Source organism: Perna viridis, chromosome 3, assembly GCF_037379345.1.
Source record: "Perna viridis isolate PV_CMFRI_1.1 ecotype Kerala chromosome 3, ASM3737934v1, whole genome shotgun sequence".
NCBI classification, from domain to species: Eukaryota; Metazoa; Mollusca; class Bivalvia; order Mytilida; family Mytilidae; genus Perna; species Perna viridis.
In genome coordinates, this window is record NC_142447.1 from 57,068,785 (window position 1) to 57,096,052 (window position 27,268).

The window sequence follows — 27,268 nt, forward strand, 5'->3', positions numbered from 1 at the left end:
AACACCTTACCATGTACTTGACCAATAAACAGCACTTACCCCTGTACACAACCAATAAACAACACTTACCCATGTACACAACCAATAAAAAAACACCTAATGGTGTACACTACAAGTAAACAGCAACTTCCCCTGTACACGACCAACAAACAATACCTACTCGTGTATATGACCAATAAACAGCACCTACCCATGTACACAACCAATAAACAACACCTACCCGTGTACATGACCAATAAACAGCACCTATCCGTGTACACAACCAATAAACAACACCTACCAGTGTACATAACCAATAAACAAAACACCTAATGGTATACATGACAAATAAACAGCATCTACCCATGTACATGACAAATAAACAACACCTACTTGTGAACACAATCAAAAGAAAATTAAAAAAAAACAAGATTTTACATGCTTTAAATATAAAGTGTGTCAATTGACCTTTTACAGTAGTAAAAAAATCAGTATCCAACTAGAAGATTATTATGACCAACTCCACAACACCTACCCTTGTACAGGACCAATAAACAGCACAACAAATAAACAACACTTTACCATGTACTTGACCAATAAACAGCACTTACCCCTGTACACAACCAATAAACAACACCTACCCGTGTACACAACTGATAAAAAACACCTAACGGTGTACACGACAAGTAAACAGCAATTATCCCTGTACACGACCAATAAACAATACCTACCCATGTACGTGACCAATAAACAGCACCTATCCGTGTACACAACTAATAAACAACACCTACCCATGTACACAACCAATAAACAAAGCACCTAATGGTATATATGACAAATAAACAGCATCTACCTGTGTACATGACCAATAAACAAAACCTACCTTGAAAATGACCAATAAACAGCACCTACCCGTGTACACGACCAATAAACAACACCTACCCATGTACATGACCAATAAACAACACCTACCTATATACATGACCAATAATCAACACCTACATGTGAACACAATCAATAAACAATACCTTGCCATGTACACAATCAATAACCAACACCTCTCCGTGTACACGACCAATAATCAACACGTCTCTGTGTACACAATCAATAAACAGCATCTACCCATGTATAGGTTACAGACCACCAATTCAACCAATGAGCATTTGGAACATACGCAAAAATAGTCCTACGCAGAAATTACCCCTGTTCCTCATGGTGCTGTGAAAAAAGTTCTCATCTTATTTTAAAAATTTAAACAGTTTCTGAAAGGAAAAACATTTCTGTACATTTTATAGGTGCATTTTGCTTCTTGTGATGTGAAGCCTAATCTCCATAATGATTTTTAAATATACCCCTATCTTGTGAAAACACTGGGATTTCCCATGCTATTTATAGACCCTTCACTTCCGGTGACCAGTACTGCACTGCAAGTTTGCTAACCCCACATGCCATTCTGAGGATTGTGAGCTGACATATGTAGAATCATGCTGATATATAGTCCTCTGCAGGTTAAAGTTAAGGTAAAGTCCAGAGAAGCCATTGAATATTGTGAAATTAGCATAGAAGCCTATGGAAAGTGGAATTAGTGGTTTTTAGCCTATATGACCAATAAACAACACGTACCTTGAAAACGACCAATAAACAGCACCTTCCCTTGTACACGACCAATAAACAACACCTACCCATGTACACGACCAATAATCAACACCTCCCTGTGTACACAATCAATAAACAACATCTTCTCGTGTACACAATCAATAAACAACACCTTCCCATGTACACAATCAATAAACAACACCTACCCGTGTACTTTTCTTCAGACTTTCATCCAGATTTTCCAACATTTTCTGTCTCATCATAGCTTGAGCTCTTTGATACTCTTGTTTCAATAATAACTGCTGTACACTCTGTTTGTGGTCAGCAAACTTCACTAAAAGTTCATCTAGAAGTTGTGGACTAGTTTCTACTCCATAAACTTTAGCTCTACTTGGGGCTGGAATAAAGGTTTAAATAGTTCTGTATGAAGACCTGACTGTAGAGACAAATAATTATCTTTAAGTTTACACATTATGAAGATTTGAATATTGAATTCAATAAAGATTATCTGTAGTTTGCAACATATAGTAGAAAAGTTTATCTAAAATTTAGCAAATCAAATCTGCATCAAATACTCAACATATTGAAATCAGCCATTCCAGTAGACCTAGTAACCACTTCCTGAATCCTGTGTATCACTCTACAGGACACTGCCACACAGTGGTGGAATTTACACAGCCAAATCAAAACATTTTATGACCATACATTGTACACAAACTACAAAATGGCCTCAAATAGTTTAAACAAGTAACAGTTCTATGAATAGTCTATTTACCAGGTGTAGTCTGAGTTTTAGGATTTTTACCACCCCCAGCCTGTGGCTTAGGTTTGTCCAGTAATGCACCATACAAGTAAGATCTATCAATAAACAGAACACAACATGTTACAGACAGTTTTATGGATTCTTAATTCAATATATAAGAAGAAATTCAAGTATTTAACTAAGATTTCCTTTAAAAAAAAGTGCACCTATAAGTATAGACATGCTTCTATATGTAAGGAATGTAACTAATATCTGAATATATATCTTGTACAAAGAACTTTCGTTCGATTTACGCATAACATAAACTGCTTTGTGGTTGAATTTAAGTAAATCAAACCAAAGTTCTTTATACAAGATAACATATTCAGACATTAGTTACATTCCTTATAACTTAATATTTTGGCAAAAACTCATATTGATTTATTCCAATACACAAGTATTATTTCAGACAGGATTATTTCCTTGGTAAAAGAAGTCCAGTTAAAAGGGGGTGGTTTAAAGCTCATGACCTTGGTTTACTGATCAGGTCATTTTGTGTCCAAGATAGAATAAAAATGATGACATCTTTTCTAAAAGTAAAAATGGTTATATTAAATTAAATTCATATACAATTCCAATCTCATATACATCTTTTGCTGATTGGTCTTGTGTCTGTATCTAGGTCAAAATCGTATAAACTATGTTTACTTTGTATAAAATTCCCTAGTTTGTAAGTGAATCAGTGTTAACTTGATCAATTGACCAAAAGAGTTTAATACTACAGTGAAACTTGTCTACATTGAATCCTTCAGACTAAAACTTCAATCTGGGCAAGTGTTTGGTACATTGACTTGAAAGGGACATCAGAAAATGTCTGGTTACTGGGGGTTTGGTATAGATAGGTGTCACTGTAATAGTGACGTTTGTATACAAATCACATGTATTTGATACCCTCCCTTAATATAAAAAATAATTCCTGAAAAGCTAATTAACCTGTCAGGACTGTGTTGAAGAATGATAAAATTGAAGTTTGATGGGAATTCCTTCAATATTTCCAAGTGGTTAGGCTGTATAACCAATCTTTTCCAGGCCTGAAAACAATACATATTGATAATTAATATTTTTCCTTCTAACTCGTGAGTCTATCTTGTATGTGGTTCTGGTGTCTAAATATACAGGCTTAGCAATTTTGCTAAATTTTTTTTATTAAATATTTTAGTTTTGTGTCTTTATTATTGATCAAAAAATGTTGAATGTGGTCCTTTACACAAGCTAGATTGTCAATTGAATTACCTCCCTTTACCATGAAGTCTGAGTTTGGAAAAGCAATTTTATTCAAAATACAACATTTAAGAATCTAAATTAACATGAAAAATTTTCAGACAAACTACTCACCTGCCAATTGTCATCCAATGACTTTTGGACTGTTGCCATCAATGATCCAGACGATAGGTTTCCTGAGAGATCATGGTCTATCAAATCGTCTCTCTGGTGTAATAAAGCTGCTAACTTAGAAGTTCTAGGATCTACTTGGGCTTTGTTCAACAATGATCTTAAGGTCTGTGAGGCTGAACAACTCTGTGTACAAAAATTATAGAAAATTTAAATCAATCAATTACTAACCTCTGCATGGCATTTTTTGTATGATGAAACACATCATAAGATAAGTAAATCATTTGAAAGTACCAGATAAGCTTGTGTTCAAGGAAATGTTTGCTGAAGCTTGTAAGTTTACATTTGTTCATATTCAAATAACAAGCTTTTCTTCCTAATATTTAAAAAGAGAAAATATATAGAAACAAAATACCATGCATTTAGTTTGACATAAATATACATACTAGAATACAAAAACAAATTAAGGTATAAAGGTAAATTTTTTACCTGGAAAAGAGCCAAGAACTGGCTAGCAGACTGAGGGTCATATTGTCCATAACAATCAACTAACTCCAAAGCAGTAGTTCCAGCAATATCCTACATGAAAATACATGTACAATTATTTTAATTTCCACTGCCTTCCATTAATAAGTATTAAAACTCCAGCTAGTATATCATAAGAATCATCACTTTGTTGTTTTTACTTTTCAATGATCTAAAGATCTTTCCAACTGCATTACAAGAGGTATGTTGACAATAACCATGACAACAATATTAAAAATTGTGTTGTTTAATTAAATGGACAGATCAAGACATACCACAAAGCCTTTCTGTAGAGCCAGGTTAAGAACTTGTACCAAACATTCAGAAGCCTGTAATAGGTAATGTCTGCTTACTTCATCTTGATCCTAAAAATCAAATAAACATTATGCTACAAGTTTCTACAAAAAAATCCCCTACTGCTTCAAATTGCAGAATTTATCAAATGCTATACTCTAATAACTCCAATTAAATGCAGAGTTATTGGGTTAAAATACCTGGTATATAGTTTAAGCTTGGAAAATAAGGCTTTCAAAATTATAATTCTAATGGTACAATGATAGCAGAAGTTTCTCACAAAATTTATTTGAATAAACAATAATGAAAATCCACATTTTTACTTTCTCTGCTATCTGACAATATGGAGGCAAATTACTCACACATGTAAACAATACTCATACATTTTTGTAGTAAATTACAAATATGATTTTAAAGTACACATTCTCAGCATTATATTGACCACTTCTGGTCAACATACATAGTATGCACTAACAATGCATATATCTAGGTTCAGTGTCTTTTTGGTACAACAAAATGTGGCCATTTGACCCGGTAGTGGTAAGACCGCAGCTGTGTGCACCTTCACATGTAAATTTCAACAAAAGGAAAATATCCTTGATAACACTATATTAGAGAGCAAAAGCAGTGACTATGCAAAACCCAAGTATATATGTAGTTACCTTCATATCTCTAATCTGTTTGGAGTACCTGATGTAGTTTTTAGAAGTCTCCTCAACTTCTGATTTTTCCTCTTGCCCTTCTTCCTCCACAGAGTCTGATACTTTCTCCAACTCCTATCAAAGTAAACAGCATATCATAGTACATACAAAACATTTGAGTTGCCATAAATGCGAAAAAATAAATACTCATTCCATCCACAAATGTAAATATACAAAATAGATACTTAAGAAGAATGACTTCTTTGTTCATGCTACAAAATTCTTTAAGGGAGCAATAGAATAAGAAACCATTTGTATACCTACAAATCCTTATAACATGAAGTAGTGACAAAGTACTGACCATTTCATGAACAAGCCATTGAGTTGGAGGATCAGGACTGATGAAGTTAGAGTAAGCTCTTAATGTTTGTCCAAGACAGCATAATGCCTGAAATGTAATAGAAAGATAAAAGAAATACTGGCAGTCTTCTTTTTCAGATCTAGCAATGCAACACTTTAATTATTTTCGTTACAGTCCATATAAAATTCAGACACTGCCTATGGGAAGGTAATTCATGGTGTACAAAAACCCACTGAACAAACTATGCTATTTTTGGTCTACATTTGATATATTTTTATGTGACAATAGTCCTTTTGGATCTGTACTTTTGAGAAAATCACACTTAAACCTCCCACTAAAATCAACCAAATCAAACCAAATCAAGAACAATAACAATGTCATAAAATCAACCCTTAAAAATTATAAATTAATATTAAAAAAGATTAACAAACTAATATATTTAATGCTCACATAAATAAACAGATAAAATTACACAAAAAGCTCAAAGACTGCAGATATTATTAGGTTCAGTGTTGTTAGAAAGGAGAATGGCATTCATATTGAAGTTAATATGAAATACATACCCTTGCTCTTAATTTAGGAACACTTATACCCAGATTGTGAGCATCAACAAACTTAAGAATGGCATCATCACCTACAATCCTGAAAAAGACAAAACCATAAGTGAGACAGTTAGGACTAAGTTTTTATCAAAGGAATAGAACATCAGAATTGTTAACAAGTTACAAACATGAAGTTGCATGCTAGGTATACCCCCAATCATTTGGCCCAATACCTCTTATGAACTTTGATCTGAGTCAGTAAAGTAGTACTGGACAGACAATAAATCCCAACTGATACCTGAATATCGTGCAAGAATATCAGTTAAATTAATTACTCAGAGTGAAGTGTATAAGAGAATTTAAAATCTTTAAAATGCTTGACAAAAAGTGGGATAAAATAAAATTTATACACAAAAGAATTATTTTAGATGCAAACCAAGTGCCAGTTTCAGGGATTATTTTGGTGTTCCAGAGAACATAAAGGCATAACCTCGGGTTTGGAGATTAGCAGAAAAATGAATTACACTTCGTCCTCCAATATTTCAAATGGCATGTCCTTGGTATATACCAGTGCATTTTAGTGGTCCCTTATACCCAAATGTATGATATGGTCCAAGCTACAGCCAAAAATGTTTGTGCAAAAATGTATGGAACCCTATGGAATCAATAATTAAAGGGCTGTGGCTATATGTCAGTCTCACAAAACAGGATATTGAACATCAACCAAAATAGCTTACAAAGTCTATAAAAAGTCACAAACCAAATTTGAGATCAATCAATTGGAGGCCAAGATTTTGGTGATGAAAATTTTTCTCTATCATTCCATATGGTGTAAAATGGAAAAGTAAAAAAAACAGTTACCGTAGTTGATATTGAACAGCAACCAAAATTATTACAGTGTATGCCCATTTACATAAAGTCATATACAAAATTTGAAATCATTCCACTTAATGGGAGTTGAGATAATTGTGACAAAATTTGGATGGACAGGGACATTGCAATATATCAGCAACAAGTTCAGTGGCATTACAATTTGAAGTCAATCCATTCTTTGAAATCAAAATAATTACAACAAAATTCAGAGAGATGGAATGACGACCAAGGTGACTCCAATATATTACCTCTCCATTAAGTGGGTTTATAATATTTTTGCAATATACTACCTCTTCATTAGGTGGGGTTATAATATTTCTGTAATATACTACCGCTTCATTAAATAGGGTTATAATACGACCAAGGTGACTCCAATAAACAACCTCGTCATTAAGTTGGGTTATAATATTTCTGTAATATACTACATCTTCATTAAATGGGGTTATAATATGTCTGTAATATACTACCTCTTCATTAAGTGGGGTTATTATACGACTAAGGTGACTCCTATGTACTACCTCTTCATTTAGTGGGGTTATAATAATTCTGTAATATACTACCTCTTCATTAAGTGGGGTTATAATACGACCAAGGTGACTCCAATATACGACCTCTTCATTATGTGGGGTTATAATATGACCAAGGTGACTCCAATATATGACCTCTTCATTAAGTGGGGTTATAATATGACCAAGGTGACTCCTATATACGACCTCTTCATTAAGTGGGGTTATAATATTTCTGTAATATATGACCTCTTCATTAAGTGGGGTTATAATATTTCTGTAATATACTATCTCTTCATTAAGTGGGGTTATAATATTTCTTTAATATACTACCTCTTCATTAAGTGGGATTATAATATTTCTGTAATATATTACCTTGTCATTAAGTGAGGTTATACTACCTCATTAAGTGGGGTTATAAAATTTCTGTAATATATTACCTTGTCATTAAGTGAGATTATACTACCTCGTCATTAAGTGGGGTTATAAAATTTCTGTAATATATTACCTCGTCATTAAGTGAGGTTATACTACCTCGTCATTAAGTGGGGTTATAATATTTCTGTAATATATTACCTCGTCATTAAGTGAGGTTATAATGTAAAGATGTTGTTTTGTTGGTTATTGCTCTGCTTGTTTTATTTACATTTGTTTTAAACACATAAAAAAAAAAATGATGCACAAAAAAGAATTTGATATTCCATACAGATGAATATTATTTTTTTCATCAATGTATGTAATATAAAGCAAAATGAAACTAGAAAAGCTGTGAACAGAGATCATTAAAGGATACCCGCTGCTCCCTAGAAACTATACGCTCAAAATATTAACAAAGACATTCAACAGGAAATTGATGATGCTTCAGTCTGAAATCAAATTCCACAATATGGCATGCCAATATAAAGCAACATGATCAAGTGGCTCTGATTAATTGTGGCAGAGAAAACTGTAACAAAAAGTTCAGGACGGACACATGGTCACTATATACATCCTCCAAAACAGGGGGTAAAACAAACTAAATAACATATTTACATGTACTGATAACAAGAATAATACTTGTCTACAAACTTACTTAGTGATATCAACCCATTCCTTCTCCATGTGTGTGTAATGAGGAGTTGTTCTTATAAAATCTTCAACCATCTGAAACAAAGACATTACCACATGAGTTCTAACTGATAATCACCTACAACAGGACATTTAAGATAATTTTTTCTTAATAGTGCATTATTCAGTATTTTTCAAAAAATGTTCATTTTTAAATATTTCATCAGCTGGATCAATTTTTTAGAAGAAAAAAAAAAGAAATATTTAATTCATAGTATCTCCAATTTACCTTCAAAACAGATCCTTTCCTCATATCTTGTAGCTGTATATTTCTCATTTCTTTAGAATGCACCTGGAACATTTCTAACATAAACTCTCCACATAAAATCTTAATGTCAGCCAACTCTCTCTGTATTGGTAAACTTATGTTACGTATCTATAAAATAAATGGCATTATTGACATTCTGACATCAGCTATATTAATGGATAAAACTTACTGTGCCAAGCTGGGCTTGATTGTACAGTGGAATTTCAAAAATAAATTTTCAGATAAATTTGAGCATTTATTGCATATTTCATCACAATAAAATCAGCAGCATAATGACACTGGAAAAAAAAACTTGTAACAATAAAATCAAAGTAAGACTTGGTCAGAATGCAGTATAAATATGTTACAAATAGGAAAAAACACGCTCGAAAAAATATCTTCATCTTTATCTAGATCTTTATCTTTATCTAGATCTAGATATACATAGATAAATAGATAAATATATAAAAAAGACATCATATAAACATCATCTATCTATCAATATTACCTCTTGAAGTGATGTTAATGTCAGAATATCTCGGTAAGCTTCCTCAGCTATATATACAGCTTCTTTTAATACCATTATTCCCTTCAAATATACAACTTATAAATAGTAATTTGAATTAAGCAGAAACCAGTTTAAATAGACTGATGGACTATTCAAAACTCACCTGTTTTTTTTGTACAAATCAGTATGGAACACTGGAAAGAGATTATTACAGTTTCAATGAGTTATCATATGCTGGTGCCTGTTTACACATTACAAAAATCTGAGGTAGTAACCCATTGGAGACATGCATTTAGGAAGTGGTTACTGGATTTGAGGAGGAGACTGACAAAACACAACACTGCCAGTACAGCGACTTGCAGAAAACAAGAGACTAACAGAATACAACACTGTCAGTACTGAGACTGACAGAATACAATGAGACTAATAGAATACAACAATGTCAGTCCAGAAACTGACAGAATACAATGCTGCCAGTACAGTGTTATTTATAACATGTGCTACTTGAATTTCATATTATAGGTCAAGCATATTAAGAAAGTTACTTACCTGTAAATAATAGGTATGACATATCTCCTTTTCAATGGCCTTCCTAGCCAATACTTTCAGTACAGCTGCATGTTTCTTCATTATTGGAAGGACCTCTCTCCTGTAATTCATCATTATCAACTTCTCTGATGCTGACTCAAATTTCTGTGACAGAAAATTAAATGCATGTTTTGTAAGTGTGGACTGTACAGTATAACTGACCATGTAACAAGTGACTTTTTAGTGTGGACTGTACAGTATAACTGACCATGTAACAAGTGACTTTTTAGTGTGGACTGTACAGTATAACTGACCATGTAACAAGTGACTTTTTAGTGTGGACTGTACAGTATAACTGACCATGTAACAAGTGACTTTTTAGTCAGTACATTTTCACTGCCATTTAGTCCTCTTCATTAGCAGGACATGTAAAATTCTTTCTGAAAAACAATATCTAAAATAATCATTTCCTCAAAGATACAATTGTTTTCACCAGTACTTTATGGTCTGGGTACTATTGTTCATTTGCCATTAATCCCATGGTAAGAGATATTACAATTAACAACTAAGTTCAACTTCTACTGATAACTGTTTTTTTCCTAACATTTATGGAACATAATGATAATTGATATGGTGAATATGTCAAAGTGACAACAACTGCAACAGGATGAAAATGTCAGACCAAGGTCACCCATGGGTCTCCAATAGTGTATTTTATACAGTTCTTTTTGAACTACCAAAATATCTTGACAGTATATTTACTGGTAATATACGGTCACTCACAGTATATAATACTTTGGCCCTGCCCAACTTCCAACCCTCGTTTATCATAGCATCACTTTCAGGGGGCCACTACTAGGGAAGAAATGTAAAATACACATTGTATAAAAGTTAAATTTGATTAAAAATTAATAAGGATTGCAATTTAAAGACAATAACAGTATATTGAAATAAAAATGATATAGGAATTCTACACAAATTGGAACAACACTTGCAGCCTCAATATTATACCGGATTCAAAGCCTTATCCGTATATAGTTTTTATTTCTAGTCAATACTCTGTTATTGTCTATGTCAGCCTCTACCATAAATATTACATGATAAAGACATTTATTATGTCATTATTTTCTTGTTGTAGCCACCTTTTATACTAGATATACAAGACTAACCTCACAAGCAGACAAGATTGCCTTCAACACTTTAGGTTTATTAATGTCTCTTGCATCATCTTCTAGTATAATATCAGTTTGTATCTCTGCAAATCTGAAATATTTATAATAGTTATAATGTATTGATAAAAACCATGTTTTCTTACAATAAAGTTCAAATATATCTGTACAACTCATTAAAACTACAACTTTTACTCATGACCCCAAATGTTAATTTAAAAAACTGTACAAATGACAGCAATTACACAAATATTATAAGATGTAACAACATAAAATGATCACAAATGATCTGTGTAAAATCACCACTCACTTGGCTTCCATCATAGCTACAATAAATGCCGTCACACTGTTTCTGTTAGGTCTTTCATCACATATTCTGCGGAATTCACACAAACCATGAACAAGTACTCCTCTAGCCTGAAACACATAATTACTGGATTATTAAGGATTTAGAATTTTTTATCCTGGTTTTATCATACTTACATAGCAAAATTGCAATAGCTTCTTATTTTACAGTAAATGGACTCTGACCAATATTGCAATTTGATCTAATTTTGTTTTACTTCTTATGATCTACTTACTATTTTCTTGCAGTTTCTACTTTCATAATCATGCAATGTGGCATCAACCATTAACATAGTAGTGTTGTACCAGAACATTTCATCCCCTTGATGAATGGCTTGGGCTTGCTGACAGAAGTTAAAGGCCTGACCATGCTGGGACTCAGCTAGGGACAGTTTACCAAGAAGGTACAATATTTTTGCTTGGAGGGCTTTGTCTTCAAATGCCTGTAATATAATAATTAACATATAATATGTTGCTTTGTAAAGCCTGATGATTGTTTTATGAATGTTTATGTACTAAGCAGAAATAAGTCTAAACATGTTAATATTGCATATAAAATGTCAGAAAATTATCAAATCAATTAGGTCAAAAATAAATAATGATGGTCATAGAGAACATATAAAAGTTATTATTCACTGTTACAAAAAATGAAGTTGTTAGGAAAGTGTAAGGTATTCTCCAACTCTTAAAGGAAGTTGGTATGGCACAGCATGTGTGTGTGTGTGTGTGTGTGTAAAGCCAGATATCATATTTAAAATCAATCCATTCACTGAAGGTCAAGATAAACGCAAAGACATTTAGGAGAACAGACAAGGTTATTGTAATATACTATCCATTCATTAAGTGGGGGTATAGAAAGTGGCTTCATAAGAAAAGTAAACAAGTCACATTTTGATCTCTAAACAATAAACTGAAATAAAAAAAAATTATTCTTTTTTTCCTCATTGAATGATCAGATTCTATGACAAAAATGTTGATTAACTTACAACACCAGCATTGTTAGCTTCATTCAGGAATTCTCTTGCAGTTTGATAGTTACACTGTAACAAAAATAATGTACATAGAAGACTAAAATAATATAATGTACACATAAGACTAAAATTTTACTTTTGTTAATACAATGCATAAGATGTTTACAAAAAATCAAAATAATAAAAAAAATATACATCTACTTAATACATCCTACACAGTTAGCTCAGAGTTTATATACCAATTTAGTTTCAATGGTGTGTGTCTACATCACAAACTTGTGATTAGTAACTCAGTGATATCTTCTCTTAGTTCTCTGATGTGTTTATATACAGTTATGGGAGCTCAAAGCTTGCAATATCATGTTTATTGAACATTTAATATAATCAATATCTCTTTTTAAGTTATATTGTAAAGAATGATATTGCATGTACTGGCTGCCATAATTTTTTCAATACATTTCTCTGTAAAATTTTAAACAATTTCACACTCAGGAAGTTACTCTTCATCTTGATTTTTAACAAATATTTTGGTCAGGGCATGAAGATTCCCATTTCCTGTTAACCGAGCAAGTGAAATATTGCATGGGAAAGCCGGGATATTCTCAGTACTTCCCATCTGAAAAGTAATTTCTTGCAAAATAGTTTGATGCTGTCTTTCTGTAAAAAGCTCTACAGGGCTTATGTTTATTATTGAATCCAACTGAATTTCCATGTAAACTTCCTATTTTCTTTACATTTTACTAGCTGGTACTGGATGTAAGATTATTTTTGTAGTCTAAGATTATTTTTGTAGTCCAGAAGTTACGTTTTCTTGAACCAGTTTATGTGCGTTTGGGTTTCCATCAATGGATGTCTATGAGGATCATTATTTTACGGTTACATAAATTATACCAGTAATGCTTGACTTTTGTAGGACAATGACCACCTTTTGTAACGTAAGATAACTCTGAGCTTAAATGAGATATAGCTTACCTGTAATGAAACAAATGGTTTACAATGTATTCATTTATCTATCCATAAGCATGGAAACAAAATCGAACGCATCTGCACTGGTTTACGATCATGTGAACCATTTTATAGGATAACAGCTGTTGTAACAAAAATGGACAAAACTGATATTTTCCAAAGAATCTAAAATACCCTCCAGTTAGGCTCAGAGTGCCAGATTATGCATCTTACTTTTTTAATTTTCTCAGGGGGGAGTGTGCATGCCCCCAAACACCCCAGCAGGTTCACACAGGAATATTGAAATTTCTTCATGGAAAGTGAATTATTTCCTTAACTTACCTAAGGGAAAGTGTGGTTTAAAAAAATTCTTCGTGCCCTGTAATGGTATACATTTAATGTGATCGAGTCAAGTATCACAATTTTTTTTTCATATGTATTTGTTTTTGGCTGTCTTTTCAAAAGTGAACAGATTTATGCAAATACTTAGAAGATTTTTTTTTCAATTAATATTGGTCAGAATCTAATAATTTTGCCACTGAAAATAATTTTATTCTAAACAGAAACAGCCAATGTCAGCCATGAAATATCAGTCCTAATCAAAATGCCAAGTGTGCATTATCACAAAGTATGAATGTATCAGAAATACATTGTTTTAATGGAAATGATAAAATATGAAATGTAATAACACCACATATCTGTCCACACACCTCTAGTGTAACCACATATCTGTCTGAAAAGTAACTCAGTCATGTCTATTCAAATATTGGTAGTGTGTCTATACATGTACCACATACCTGTCTGATAAGTAACTCAGCTATATCTGTCCACACTTCTCTGTAGGTAATTACACTCAGCATTTTACCTAGATGAGATGGTATGACTTGTTCCTCAGCCTGAAGTAAAGAAATAAATTGAAATACATACATGTGTTTCCTGAATCTTTATTTGCTTTTTTGCATTACACTTATATCTAACCTATATTTGTTTTATATGTTTACATCTAATACAGTCAAATACAAATTAAGCAGTGCCAATAAGTTGAAACACATCAATATATCTTATCTTTTACCATGCTAATGACAGCACTTGAAGGATTTGTTCTTGGCTGTGGTGTCTTCTTATTAGCCTGAGCTTCTTCTTTCAATTTGGCCAAAGATTCTTTCACTCTCATCTCTTCCCTGGCCACCTGAATCTGTTTCTCCTGCCATAATGCTATTTCATCTCTTGATCTGGAAATATAAAACTAACTTCTTTACTAAAATAAGACATGTTTCCCTTACAATAATTTATACATATTATTTTACATCATTTTAAGCACTACATGTATTAGTTATGTTTATTTAATAGACCTTTTAAATAAAACCTGAAATATTTGTTTCCCTACGCATTCTGTACACTATGAGATGAATATTGTAAACTAGAGTTCACATTTTTGTAAACTTTTTTCCATTCTTTTTCATTGTAAAATTCAACTAAAATTTAACTGTAAATATCTACTAAACCCAACTTTCATTGACATATTAAATATATATTAGGCATTCTTAAGGGTTCTCAGCCTAAATATTTTTTGTGCAAAAGTACTGTTATGCATGAATCACTTTTTATCTACTTCTTCATGATTCTTAGATTGAGCTATGCTTAAAACTACAAATGCACTTATCTTTATTGCATTGTTAAAAAATGTATCAGAAACCAATGGAAATATACTCACAAAGCTTGGTCATCTTCATTAATCATAACTGGACCAGCTAATTTCTCATGGAAGTTGTAACCATTCTTCAGGTTTAGTTCCAAACATATCTCACTTGCTCTGTATTAACAGGAAGAAAACATGACTATAACAAGCACTGTAATCTCTTCATCACTATGCACATCAACTAATGCATGGATGGTTTAGTTTCCATATCTCAGAAAAAAAAACTTTGTCTATCAATGATAGGTATAAAGATATATCCATTATAACATCATGAAGATTTAAAATGGATGAGTTCAAGTCTAAATAAAAAATAATTGCATACATTTTTATATCAGTATGATCATTAATTCTAATGCAACATTCCTTGTAAGGAGGAATTTCATTGGATAACACAAACATTTTCAGGACATCAATTACATAATTGTCTCAAATTTTAAATGCACGCACAGATTTATTTCTAAAGTATTTTTAATTGTTACATTAAATTGGAGATACCTACACTGTACTTGAAAATATTTTGTTGTCAATCTACATTTGATGGTGGCAAATCCGCAATTTATGCCTCAAAATCTTCAAATACAATTTGGTTATCTCTTAAATCTACTACAATAATATAAATGGACCTAAAGATTTCAAGTTACCACAATAAAGAGTATGTAATAATTACCTGGAATGAACTAACACATAAAGTGGTTTGTTGTTGAGCATTGCTCTCGACAGGATATCACACATGACCATGATAGGTAGAGTAAGATGATTGTAACCTATTCCTCTCAGTCTGGTTACTAACTCATCCAAGTAATGCAAAGTCAACATCTACATATAAACATCAGATAGTAAGATAATCTCTAATGATCTTGTCCTTTCAAAATGAATTTAACATATACACTAACTATTTCAGTACCAAAAACTAGCATTATAATCTAAAAATAGGCAACTTGAGGAATGATTTTACTATAGTTGGTAATAAATTGGTGCTATAAGAAACCCTGAAGTTTAAGATCTTCACTTTTAAATTACAAAAATGAACTGCATATGTGACCTACAAGAGGTTAAACAATCACAAAAAAATCATTCCTCTACAAAGATTGACAACAAACTTATGGAACAGCTATAACTTTTTTTCGCTCATAATATAGGTGTGGGTGTTCCCATGGAAACCCTTACCTTGAGACCTTGATCTATTAATCACCACAACAAAGAATCTGGTAAACAACACCCCTCAATCATCCCTGTATTATAACTTATTACAAAGTTATAAAGCAGACATCAATGTGCTTTGGATGGACAGGTTTTTTTTTCAAGCTTCAAAAACATTATTATTGATATCTACACTACAATAAGATGACAGATTGATGGTGACTTACAGGTTTGACAACTGTGTTACTGTTAATCCCATTAGTTTTCATCATCTCATGACTGAATGCTTCCAACACCTAAATCAAAAAACATTTTATCTCATATATTTTATGCCTCTTATTGTGAATTGATAAACAATAATAATTTAATTTGATCTGTTACAAATTTTTTGATTGGTTGACAAACCGAGTTATTTTGTATGACTTGTTTTACTACTTCGAGTCATTTATGTCAATCAGTCCACATTCCATTTTTATCCCAAACAAAATAACAACAACTAACAAGTTCTTAATATTTATATTTGAATCCATTGGAATTTAAATCATGAGGAATGTTTCTAATTTTTTAACAGGTTACACAAAATAACATGGTTTAGGTCTGTTCTTATTCACAGTTTATAAGTGTAACCTGCTACAAATCATGACATTTTGTATAACCTGTTCAAAAATAAGAAACAATCCATTAATAAATTGATTTTTTTCCTTAGATACTCTTTGATTCAAAATTTAAGATCTAATTTTGCCTGACAATTCAGTTTGTTATTGTGTGACATCACAAAATTTAAGTTAATTATTCCCTGTAAAAATGTACAAAATATAGATCCACAATAAACGACTTTTAGCAAAGTTATTGTTCTTGTAATGATATATAATTTAATAGTCCTAACCTCATCAGGAGTGTCATAGACTGACCACTCCTCCACTGTATTAGGTAACACATCTAAAGGTCCCTTCCTTTTAGGTTTCTCCTTGACAGGAGCTGCATCCTTTTCTTTTCCTCCCTTTGCTTTTCCCTTAGCTGATGTTACTTTAGGATCCTGTGCAGGAGGATTTTTGGCAATTTCTTTTATTGCTGGTCCAGCCTGGCACACAGTTACCTGTGGAAAGTTTTTAAAGTAAAGCCTAAATTCACATCACTGTCACTAAATACTTGCTGTCAGAATTGACATAACAGTAATTTGAATTTTAGATTAGACTGTTCCCACATGCAATAAAATTTCTTCATTTTTCCTGATTATTTCAATCAAGTAATCAACATTGGATCTTGGTTTTTTATGGTGTCATTCACAATAGTAACTACCTACAAAGTACAGATACCCAGATGTAAAATATGAATGGACAGGATGGTGTACCATATCAAGTTTTACCTTTCCTAACTTATTCCTTACCAGCAACTTTGCCCATTTCTTGGTATTTCGATTAATGTTGGGAGATTTTTTTCTTTTTATATTAATTGACTTGGTACATGAGTACATTGATTTGTTTACATAAATTTGACATTGTCAAGTAAAGCACTCCGGAAGAAACATTTTTAAAGTTAGGATACCTACTGATTGTGTATAATTTCGAAGGGAGGTTTATCTAAAACTGCAACATGTAGTTTTTATATTACATGAACTCACAGTGGAAAATTTTCCAAAGAAAACATTCAACAGGGAAACAGAACAAGAAATCTGTGAGCAATGGCTTACTAATGATACCTCCTCTTTCAATCACAATATAAGGAAAATAAACGAAGTCCTTGGTAAACAGGAAGCTGTTGTTTAATTTTCCTGAAAATGGATCCCACCATATGGCATACCTTCAGAAAGAATGTCTTAAAATTTCAAGCCACTATAATGAGTAATTGGTGAGAAAAGTGTGACAGAAAAAAAAAACTGGTACAGACGGAAACATGGACAATGGTAAAACAATAATCCACCCTCCCCCCCTCACCTTTGGAGCAGGGGTATAAATACCTTTTGACGACAAGGATGAACTTCTAAAGTGGAGATCTTACCTGTAACAACCTTATGATATAAGCTTGAGCCATTAGTAAGTAGTCTTTATAACATGGACTATCATGTCCTGCTAACTCAGCCAGTAAAATCTGAGCTCTGATTAAACTTTCAATCTGTCTTACATCTTCTAAATCATTCAGAGTAAGAGATGTGTTAGCTGGTAGAACACCTAATAATGAAGCAAAATAAATTAACAACCATTCATAATTTAAACTTACAGGTATATTCATGTTTTTCTTCAGAAGCAAGGATATATTTATACCCCAACGAATTTGTGGGGGAGGGGGAATGCATTTGACCCATCTGTCCATCCATCACAACTTCTTATTGCCTGGATAAGTGCCTCCATTTTTACCAAATTCCTATAAACTTTAGTGCATGGTTAAGAGCAATAAAAACTTGGATGGGATTGGTTTGCACAGAAATTGGCCAAAGGGAACCACTTTTTGGAAGGGGGACTTCGTTAAAAATTAATTATCTAAACCTGTTGCCTGGATAGAGTCCCTCTATTTTTTGGCGTATTTCATTTAAACTTTAGTGAATGACTAGTAGCAATAAAAACTTGGCCAGGATTGAGTTAAGTTTATTTGGGTATGAAACTTTTCAAAAGCATACAAATGTGTGCACATGGGGTACTGTGAGTGTGCTCACAAAGGTTCTATCATTATTCTCTTATTTTTTACAACAAATTCTTTGTTATATTGTCTTACGTTGACATTGATTGACTTTTTGTGGTAATTAAACTTTATGCTGCATCCGTAAAATCTAAGGCACTACATATTTGTTATAAGTACTAAGTACTAAATATAAATTACCAATAATAGCCTGTTTAGCCACTGGAACTATTCCTTCAGGGTTCATTTCACTATCACTGTCACTGACAACACTGCGAGTGTCTGACCCTGTTCCATCTGTAACCTTCTTGACATCCTCCGGGACTGGGGTAGATCTACTCTTAGCTGAACCTCCTTTGGTTGTACCTTTATTCTTTCCTTTATCTGTTGTTCCTTTTTTTCCTGAAATTTAATCATAAATTTATTGTGATATTTTCAATGTAAATCGTGTAGTGTTGAACTGAATTACAATGTAAGTAGGTGTTAAATCTGCCTTTAGTAATAGAATCAGCAAGCAACTTTTTTCTTAATTCAAAGCTTCTTAACAGGCATAGATTTAACAAAAATAAAGGAATAGGTAGTGTTTTAGAAGCCTAAAAATTGCATGTGTAAATGTAAAATTACTAATTTATACCTAAAACTAAGGAAGTATACTTATAATATTGAGGCCAGTTTGAATGGGTCATGTGGTGGTATTTAAAAAAAAGCTGAAAACTAAGCCTTCAAATTCATGGAAGACAACTGACAATACTGTATACTTTTTTCATTTCATTTAAAGCCTAATTTCAGGACCAATTAAAGGAGTGTAAAAACCTAATTAAACAACATCATAGAAAGTGATAATGAATAAGTAGGTATGGAAAAGCAAAGCTGTGGTAAAATTGATCAAATTAAAGCATAAAAGCAACATAATTGGACCATATGGTAGTATCAATAATGATAGTGTAAAAATAAGTTGCATAATAAAAGCATCCATATATAGTATTCCATTTTCTCTATTAATTTAGTGAATCAACGTTACCCAATTTATCTGGTAAGTAAGGATAATATAACCACAATACACATTTTTCTGTTAATCAGAAACAAGAGAATTAATGATACTCGTTTTATCTGGTAATTAGGAACTAGAGGTTTTAAAAAGCCTGAATCCCTCACCTGTAGATTTTGACATCATGTGGTCATATTATTTGATCCAGTGGAACAAGAAATTAATCATCCTTATGTACACCATCTCTACTGTTGGCTGAGCCACCTGAGTCACACAAAAAGGGGATCCCTTGTTGTAAAGGGAATTAAGGTCAAAAACCCTTTCAAGTTTTAAAACATTGGCATCTGTGGTTGCAGAGAAGTCAAACTTTGAAAACTGGCCAATCAATTGCTTAGATATTTCATTACATATATAAGTTGTCTCTTTGTTTTTGTCAAGTTTGATCATCATTGGCTTAAATAGTATAAGCAGAGCCAAAAGAGTTTCCCCCTGGTGTTTCAATAGCAACTTTGATTGGCCTCAGCCACTCGCTTAGTCACCTGAGCCACAAAAAAAAATGGTTTGTTTGCAGAGGGCATTGAGGTTATCAACCATATCAAGTTTCAAAATATTGGCCCAGTGATTTTAAAGGAATTAACTAGTATCTTTAAAAATTGAACCAGCTTAGATATCGTCTGGTGGCCATCATTTCCACCAAGTTTGTTATAATTGGTGAAGTGGTTTACATGTATTTGAGCAAAATGTGGAAAGTCTATAGACGACAGATGATGAATGCAATTTGATGGCATTAACTCACGTGGACCTTTGGTCTAACACAGAGAATCAAGGGAATCAACAGCATCCTCATTTCTCCTGCACCTTTAACAGACTCAATCTCAATAGGATATGTTGATAAACAACTCTCAGAATGATGGTGAATGATTTAACACAAACACTGAGCATTTCTCAATGATAATTACAACCACAACACTGCAGAGTTGACAGAGCAAGTAAAATCATTCAAACAAATGTAGGAATTATTCTAAACAGAACAACAGATAATACTTTGATTAAGTTGTAGAACGCAGCTTAAGAATGAAAAAAAATCTAAGTTACCAAATGATACAGTTTTCTCTGAAAGCAAATAAGGTGAAAGAAACTCCTTAACTACCAATTAAAATTGAAATATGCATGATCAAATTGATAAATGCTACTGGATGGTAGAGGTATGCATCAGTAGAATATTTCATGATTTCAAGATAAGGGAGATAAAAAAATACATTTATGATATTATTATACAATTTTTTAGACAAACTTTTTTTGAAAAATATCCAGTCATATTAAGTCTACTACACCATGATATTGTTGTAAGTTTAGCCTGGGTGAAGCTTTGAAAGAGTAAATATTGTCATTTTTGACAGATAATTCCCCTACATAAATATTTCTAAATGTACCAGCAGGGATATTCTACATAAGCATTGCATATTTTACAAATTGGCATGTGTAAGTATATACCTTTTTTACTTCCTATAACTGAAAACCATAAATATGTATCATTATCTGGTTTTATAACCACATGTCATTTAAGCATGAACACAAACTAAAATATCAACACTTTGACTTGTAAACATGTAATTAAGAAGGCTCAAACTAAGAGTTGAGTTGTACATTTGGAAAGTTAAGCTATGAAATTCTCTTCTAAAAGGCTTTGAATCATGGCATATTCTTAAGCAACCAAAATGATTGTGAAACTAATACCTAAAATATTCAGCAAATAGTTGAATTCCTACAATAATTACAAGTAAAACAGATGGCTATTAAAATCTATTATCTACATAAAAAATGTACCAAACTACATACTTAATTCAATTAGGAAATAAAGGACAAAATTTTAATTTGAGAAGATAGATTATATTATTCATTTTCTAGGATAGGGAAAATTAAGGAAGTGTAGAGAAAGGATGTCTCATTACAAACATGTAATATTGGTGTTTGTTCCCTTGCAATAATACAGAGTGCCACCATTACTAAGCATATGTAGAGCAAGTAAGGAGATCAAACTAAATGACACAAGAAAACAACAAACAGACAAACACTTCAAATTTCATATTTAAATTCCTTGAATCTGTTTGAAATGTACAGCAGCAAGTTAAAAAAGTAAAATGATAGAGCCAACTGTTTTAGAATGAAAACAAAACATGTCATATTCTCAGCATAGTCAAGTCATAGGACACAACAAACTAAGAAAATGAAATTAATCAGAGTTCCAAAGAAGAATCTTCAAGGAGGAATAGGCCACATTGAAAATTAAAATATCAGTTTGAGTGCTAAGGTGGAAATATCTACTAATGTGCAGCTATGAAGGATGTTTTACCTCTCTTTCTGTCACTAGCAGCTGATTTTCCTGTATCATAAACAATTCAAATTCATACTCAATCTGTTGGGCAACTCATCTTAGCACTGTACAACCTATCACTTCGATTATATCTATATATTTATGCTAGATTTTTTTAATTATACCAAAGCTCTAATATTTCAACAGAAATAAATATCATACATCTTATCTGAAATGGTTATGGTTATGAGTGAAATGCTGTATAAATTAAATTAACCTGAAGTAAAGTATAGGGATGAATCATCTATGATATAACTGTAGTACATACTGTAAATGGGCTAACCTAAGTAACTTTAGAAATAAAAATTTTATAACAGGCTTACTACATTTAAACCTGTGGTTACCTTGTTCTTTCTTGGCATCAGTTTCTGTTTTCATGTTGAGGATGATGTCAACTGCCCATTCAATCTGATCTATAGCATCCTGTAGCGGGAACTCATTGTAATATAGCCACTGACCAAACTCAATCAGTAAGTCTACCTTCAACCATTCATTACTGGGACTCTGTAAACAATTAATAGTTCTATGATTATTTGATTGGAAATAGTAAATTTATCTTTAACTTCAGAGGTTTGTAACCCAAGTAATCAAAATGTGGTCATCCCGTAATGGATTAACTGGTGATAATGGTACATATACTTGTGAACAATTCATGATCTCAGATAAACTTCATGTAGGTATCATGAAAAAGGAGCCTGCCATAAATCAAATTCTGGTGAAAAATTTATAGACAGACTGACAGCAACCCATACTATTTTACTCTGCTGTATATTTAACTCACATTCAAAGCTTCAATGGCAGCTTGGTATGATATTAGCTGCTCCAATGTTTCTTTAGAACTAAGTGCTACTCTCCTCCACATGTGAGCCACATAATCTTCACTTTCATCCTGTCAAAAACCACAAGGTCCAATAATTATTCACTAACTTTGCAAATTATATACTTGTTTTAAGAATGAGTTTAAATTTGCATTGAAAACTCAAATATTCCTTTAAGCAAGTTGACACTCTTCAATGTAAATTCATAAAGCTTAACAATATAAAATAACCTGCAAAACAAGTGATAGTTATTTCAACCTTGTACAAAGCACAAAAACACTTCACCAAAGGCATTCACTAATTAAGACCTCATGAGGCACAATAATAATGCCCCGCTCTACACTTTTACAGTCCAGATGGAACCATATTTGTATTAAATATAATCATGATGGATGTGTGACTTATGATAATGTAACCTGTACTCTGAGGAAAAAGCATCAATTCAAACCTAAGTCTGTTATTGTGATTACTTGCAAATTACATATCCTTTGACTAAAAATCTGTAGGCCTATAAATAACGGACCATAAATCGAAGAGTATTTTTTGCAGACACAAAAAAGTTCTAACATGAGTTTGAAAAATTGGATAGTGCCCAATTCCAGTACATAGATGTAATTTCCCTAATAGAATTTTTAAAAAATTGTTCAAGTATAACTGAAACTTCTTCTCCAGCAGCTAAGATGATCTACATTCATTATAATTCTCACTGTAGTTGATCTGACAGTCCAAAAAATTGATTCAGTGGACTAACGATAAAAAAAATAAATCACACAGATGTATCTAAAAGGTAAACTACAATCACACCAGATGACTTTACAACCTACAATGTTCACAATGAAATCATTCTACTGAAGTGTCACACACAAATACAGGTTCATGCTTTGGTGGTTCACACCCTGTCCTAAAGAGAAGTGGTATCACACTCAATCACCTAATACATGGCCCATATTGTTTGGTACAAGTAATGTACTGTGAAAGCACTTTAATTGGTGGATACCAATGTCGTGGATCAGGGAAGAAACACAGACCCCATTTTAGTGAATCAGGGAAGGAACACAAGTTCATGGATTCTTGAATTTGTGGTTTTAATGTTTTCAGTATATACATCAATGGCAATCTCTTATTCCTTGGGAACCAACTGTCATGGTTTGGTCTATCCACAAAAACCACGAAAAAATTGGTACCCCACCAACAATAGTACTTTTACAGTATACCCTTTCAAAACTATACCAAAACTAAAACACTATCATAAACAAATTTTGTTCTGCAGATAATGATTATTTTTACTTTTACTAAACAATTTTAGCCATTCTAAATTCACTACTAGAACTAAGTGTGTATTTAACAGTTATGAATTATCTATTTACATAAAAATATTCAGTGCTATTTCATAGAAGATTTAAATGACAACTGTTTGGCTTATTACCCCAACATAGTGGTAAAGATCATTTAAAAATATTTAATTTAAAGAGAAGAGAATAACAAAGACAGCACTAACTTTCATGTAACAGATAATTTATAGTCATGACACTCAGATCAAACCTTTGTAACATTTTCATCATGCTTAGTCAGTTCATCCTTCATGAAATTAACAAGATTGATGATTGTTTACAACATCAAACAACTACAGGATAATGGAATGCTAAAAACTCATTTTTCATGTGTAATATTCCAGCAAGCATAATTGCATGTATCAGAAAAACAACTTTAAACAGTAAATTTTACCATATAAATCAACATCAAAAGCATACATTTAACTTAAGAAATAAAAATGCATGAAAAGTTTGCAAGACAACATCTATTAACTCTACAACAACATTTCCTTTTCATGCAACTAAAATAATACAAACAAAATTATCCCTGTACATGGAATTGGAAAATAAGATTTGAACAAAGACTTTAACAAATTGAGAAATAATGATTTGTGTGATCTCACTTTTGATCCATGGAGCTAGAAACAATAAGTGTTCAATGACAGGTAATGTAAAAGACGAATTTCTTGAAGCTTTTTGATGACCTGAGAACAAGTAATGAATACAGTTTACATTCAAAATATATACTAAATGAATATTACGGGCTACCAGTAATGTAGTTTACAGTACATTATCAATTCAAAATATGCAGACATACTTGATAATGGTCAACATGTAAAGAATGAAAGTTTCTTCTATTCCAGCCTGGCATTCCTGTATCATAATATCTAGATTATTTTATTATCCACATATCCAATTTTACTTGAAATTGATTACATTTGATTTCCTCTGTTCATGGAGCAAATTATCAATACCTTGAATTTCTGGATATCCATATTGACGCTCCTCCCAAGCTTTGCCTTGGTCATCACTCTGTGCTTAAATATCAATCTGAATAAAAAAAACAAAACATATACAAATAATTATAGAGACATGCATAACAACCATTTACTTACTCAATGATTTATGTTTACATTGCATAGAACAGAAACAATTATGCCACCAAATTACAGCTCCATGAATCCAAAATCTACTGACAATTTTAAACACTGAAACATTTAAGAATGAATTATCAACTCTTATTAAAAACTTACAGTCTATGTTTAGTCCTAGGCATATCATTAATAGCTTGGTCCATAACTCTCAACCCCTCTTCCCATTGTTTCTGAAACAAATTAAACAATGATGGACAGCTTAAGTAATACTAGATGTAGTAAAACAAAAAATTCACGAAACACTTGTGAATAACAAAAGTTTATCTTCAAGCAATTTATGTTGTTTTTATGACCAAACCATTATGTTTTTCCTATCTCAGAAAATATGTGAGCAAGATATTTCTGACAAGTTATCAGGAATCTTACAGTTAAGGTACCAGTACCGTATTGCATATCCCTGAGCGGGTGTACGTCAAAACATGGATGCTATAAAAATATAGTGCATTTTCTTTTTGCCTCTCTACAAACTTATGTTTTGTCAAAAGATATGAACAATGACTTATAAAATAGAGCAAACATCACATTGTAAGATGAAGAACTTTTTTAAAAGAAAATCTAACATAATAACATAAAAATGTTCCACTGAAAAGGTTGGTTTGGTGAGTGCAAAACAAAAGTGAAAGTAAGGAAAATGGCTATTTATAGTTCAAGACTACCTTCTGTCCGATCTTCGTGGACTAACCCTATTTTCTTTGCAGGAAATTATTTTTTCACATGTCCTTAGAAATGCTACATAAGTGAAAGTTTTATTGAATCAATTTACATATTTTTTAAAAAATCCTAAAAATATGCACTTCACTATAGAAGTCTATGGGAAAATTAATACGAGACTGAGACCTAGTAAGCCAGTTTTTCAAGTAAAGTTGGATATTCAGCAAGTGGTCTTTACCAGCTGAAAAAGTAGTACCCCAATGCAGGTAACACTTTTAAGATGAATTAGCCAACTTTTGAACCTGATTTTTTATGGTAGCTCTGGTTTTTTGCATTTATGGTTAATCTTTACCAAATTTGGAAATGCATTTTGTTTTTCATGAATTTGTAGGATATCAGTTCAATAACATTATTATCTTGACTATTTATGATGAGCATATCTATATTCAGGTAACCTGAAGCAAGTAATACTCCTGCATAAAGGATACTTTTCAAGTTACAACACATTTTAAGTATGTCGTTAGGACTTGAAAATAGTCATTTTCCATACATTGCCTCTTATATATGAAAAAATGAATATTTTTTTTATTTTTTGTTTTTCTTTCAAGTAAATAGCTAAAATGAGTTGCCATATAACTGTGTGGTTGATTTAAACACAGAAATGTCACAAAAAAGAACAGCCAATTTTTAGTGGACTTTTTTTAGTGGACTTTTTTTAGTGGTTCAAATGGACAGATTCTAATGCAGCAAGAAAAATAATGGTGTTTTTTCATATAAAAACTGAATTTTTTCAAAAAGTATCTAAAGCAGACAAATGTTATTATAATATTTATACCAGTAAACTATTTTTCTTGCATCATAGCTATCTGTTTTAAAGAAAAAATCCTTTTCCTGTCATATTGAGGTCCATTTGTATCTGCCTGGGGTACCAAAATGGCTTAAAATCTGTATTTTCTACATATGAAAAGCTATATTTTTTTAAAACTATGATATTGGTATAACTTTTTCTGGATTTATTATAATTGAAATGACCATATCTATAGTTTAGAACAGTTGGTTGTACCGGTACATATACTTTACTTTAAACAAGAGACTCCCTTGAGTTAAAGACAAAAAAGAAGGTTTGGATATTAATATTTCCATATATGGAACTCACAAGTGGGGATTAAATAATGATTTGGAACTCATAGTACAGCTCATGTATCTACCATGTCAGAATAAACCAGAAATTTGCTTAGTTTGACTAA

The 27,268-nt window shown here is 32.0% G+C and overlaps 1 protein-coding gene across 5 annotated transcripts in view; it reads right to left on the reverse strand.

Moving 5' to 3' along the window:
• The window catches only part of LOC148623038 (cilia- and flagella-associated protein 46-like), a 78,507-nt gene that overhangs the window by 13,379 nt on the left and 37,860 nt on the right, over positions 1–27,268 (reverse strand). For 4 of the 5 annotated variants that reach the window (XM_088573504.1, XM_088573503.1, XM_088573505.1 and 1 more), the window contains 32 exons: positions 25,470–25,540; positions 25,191–25,266; positions 24,446–24,481; positions 22,867–22,974; positions 22,430–22,589; positions 22,065–22,094; positions 21,206–21,223; positions 18,925–19,125; positions 18,109–18,278; positions 16,997–17,206; positions 16,338–16,406; positions 15,638–15,786; positions 14,986–15,084; positions 14,344–14,503; positions 14,069–14,167; positions 12,342–12,395; positions 11,592–11,798; positions 11,321–11,427; positions 11,011–11,104; positions 9,863–10,006; positions 9,314–9,394; positions 8,788–8,934; positions 8,524–8,594; positions 6,094–6,172; positions 5,531–5,617; positions 5,191–5,304; positions 4,510–4,599; positions 4,199–4,288; positions 3,713–3,895; positions 3,311–3,408; positions 2,351–2,433; positions 1,782–1,972 (listed from right to left, as the gene is read on the reverse strand). In XM_088573504.1, coding sequence (XP_088429630.1) covers positions 1,782–1,972; positions 2,351–2,433; positions 3,311–3,408; positions 3,713–3,895; positions 4,199–4,288; positions 4,510–4,599; positions 5,191–5,304; positions 5,531–5,617; positions 6,094–6,172; positions 8,524–8,594; positions 8,788–8,934; positions 9,314–9,394; positions 9,863–10,006; positions 11,011–11,104; positions 11,321–11,427; positions 11,592–11,798; positions 12,342–12,395; positions 14,069–14,167; positions 14,344–14,503; positions 14,986–15,084; positions 15,638–15,786; positions 16,338–16,406; positions 16,997–17,206; positions 18,109–18,278; positions 18,925–19,125; positions 21,206–21,223; positions 22,065–22,094; positions 22,430–22,589; positions 22,867–22,974; positions 24,446–24,481; positions 25,191–25,266; positions 25,470–25,540 — 3,576 coding nt within the window. Of the gene's footprint in view, positions 1–1,781; positions 1,973–2,350; positions 2,434–3,310; positions 3,409–3,712; positions 3,896–4,198; positions 4,289–4,509; positions 4,600–5,190; positions 5,305–5,530; positions 5,618–6,093; positions 6,173–8,523; positions 8,595–8,787; positions 8,935–9,313; positions 9,395–9,862; positions 10,007–11,010; positions 11,105–11,320; positions 11,428–11,591; positions 11,799–12,341; positions 12,396–14,068; positions 14,168–14,343; positions 14,504–14,985; positions 15,085–15,637; positions 15,787–16,337; positions 16,407–16,996; positions 17,207–18,108; positions 18,279–18,924; positions 19,126–21,205; positions 21,224–22,064; positions 22,095–22,429; positions 22,590–22,866; positions 22,975–24,445; positions 24,482–24,839; positions 24,855–25,190; positions 25,267–25,469; positions 25,541–27,268 lie in introns of all 5 variants that reach the window. The other variant, XM_088573502.1, reaches the window with a different exon arrangement.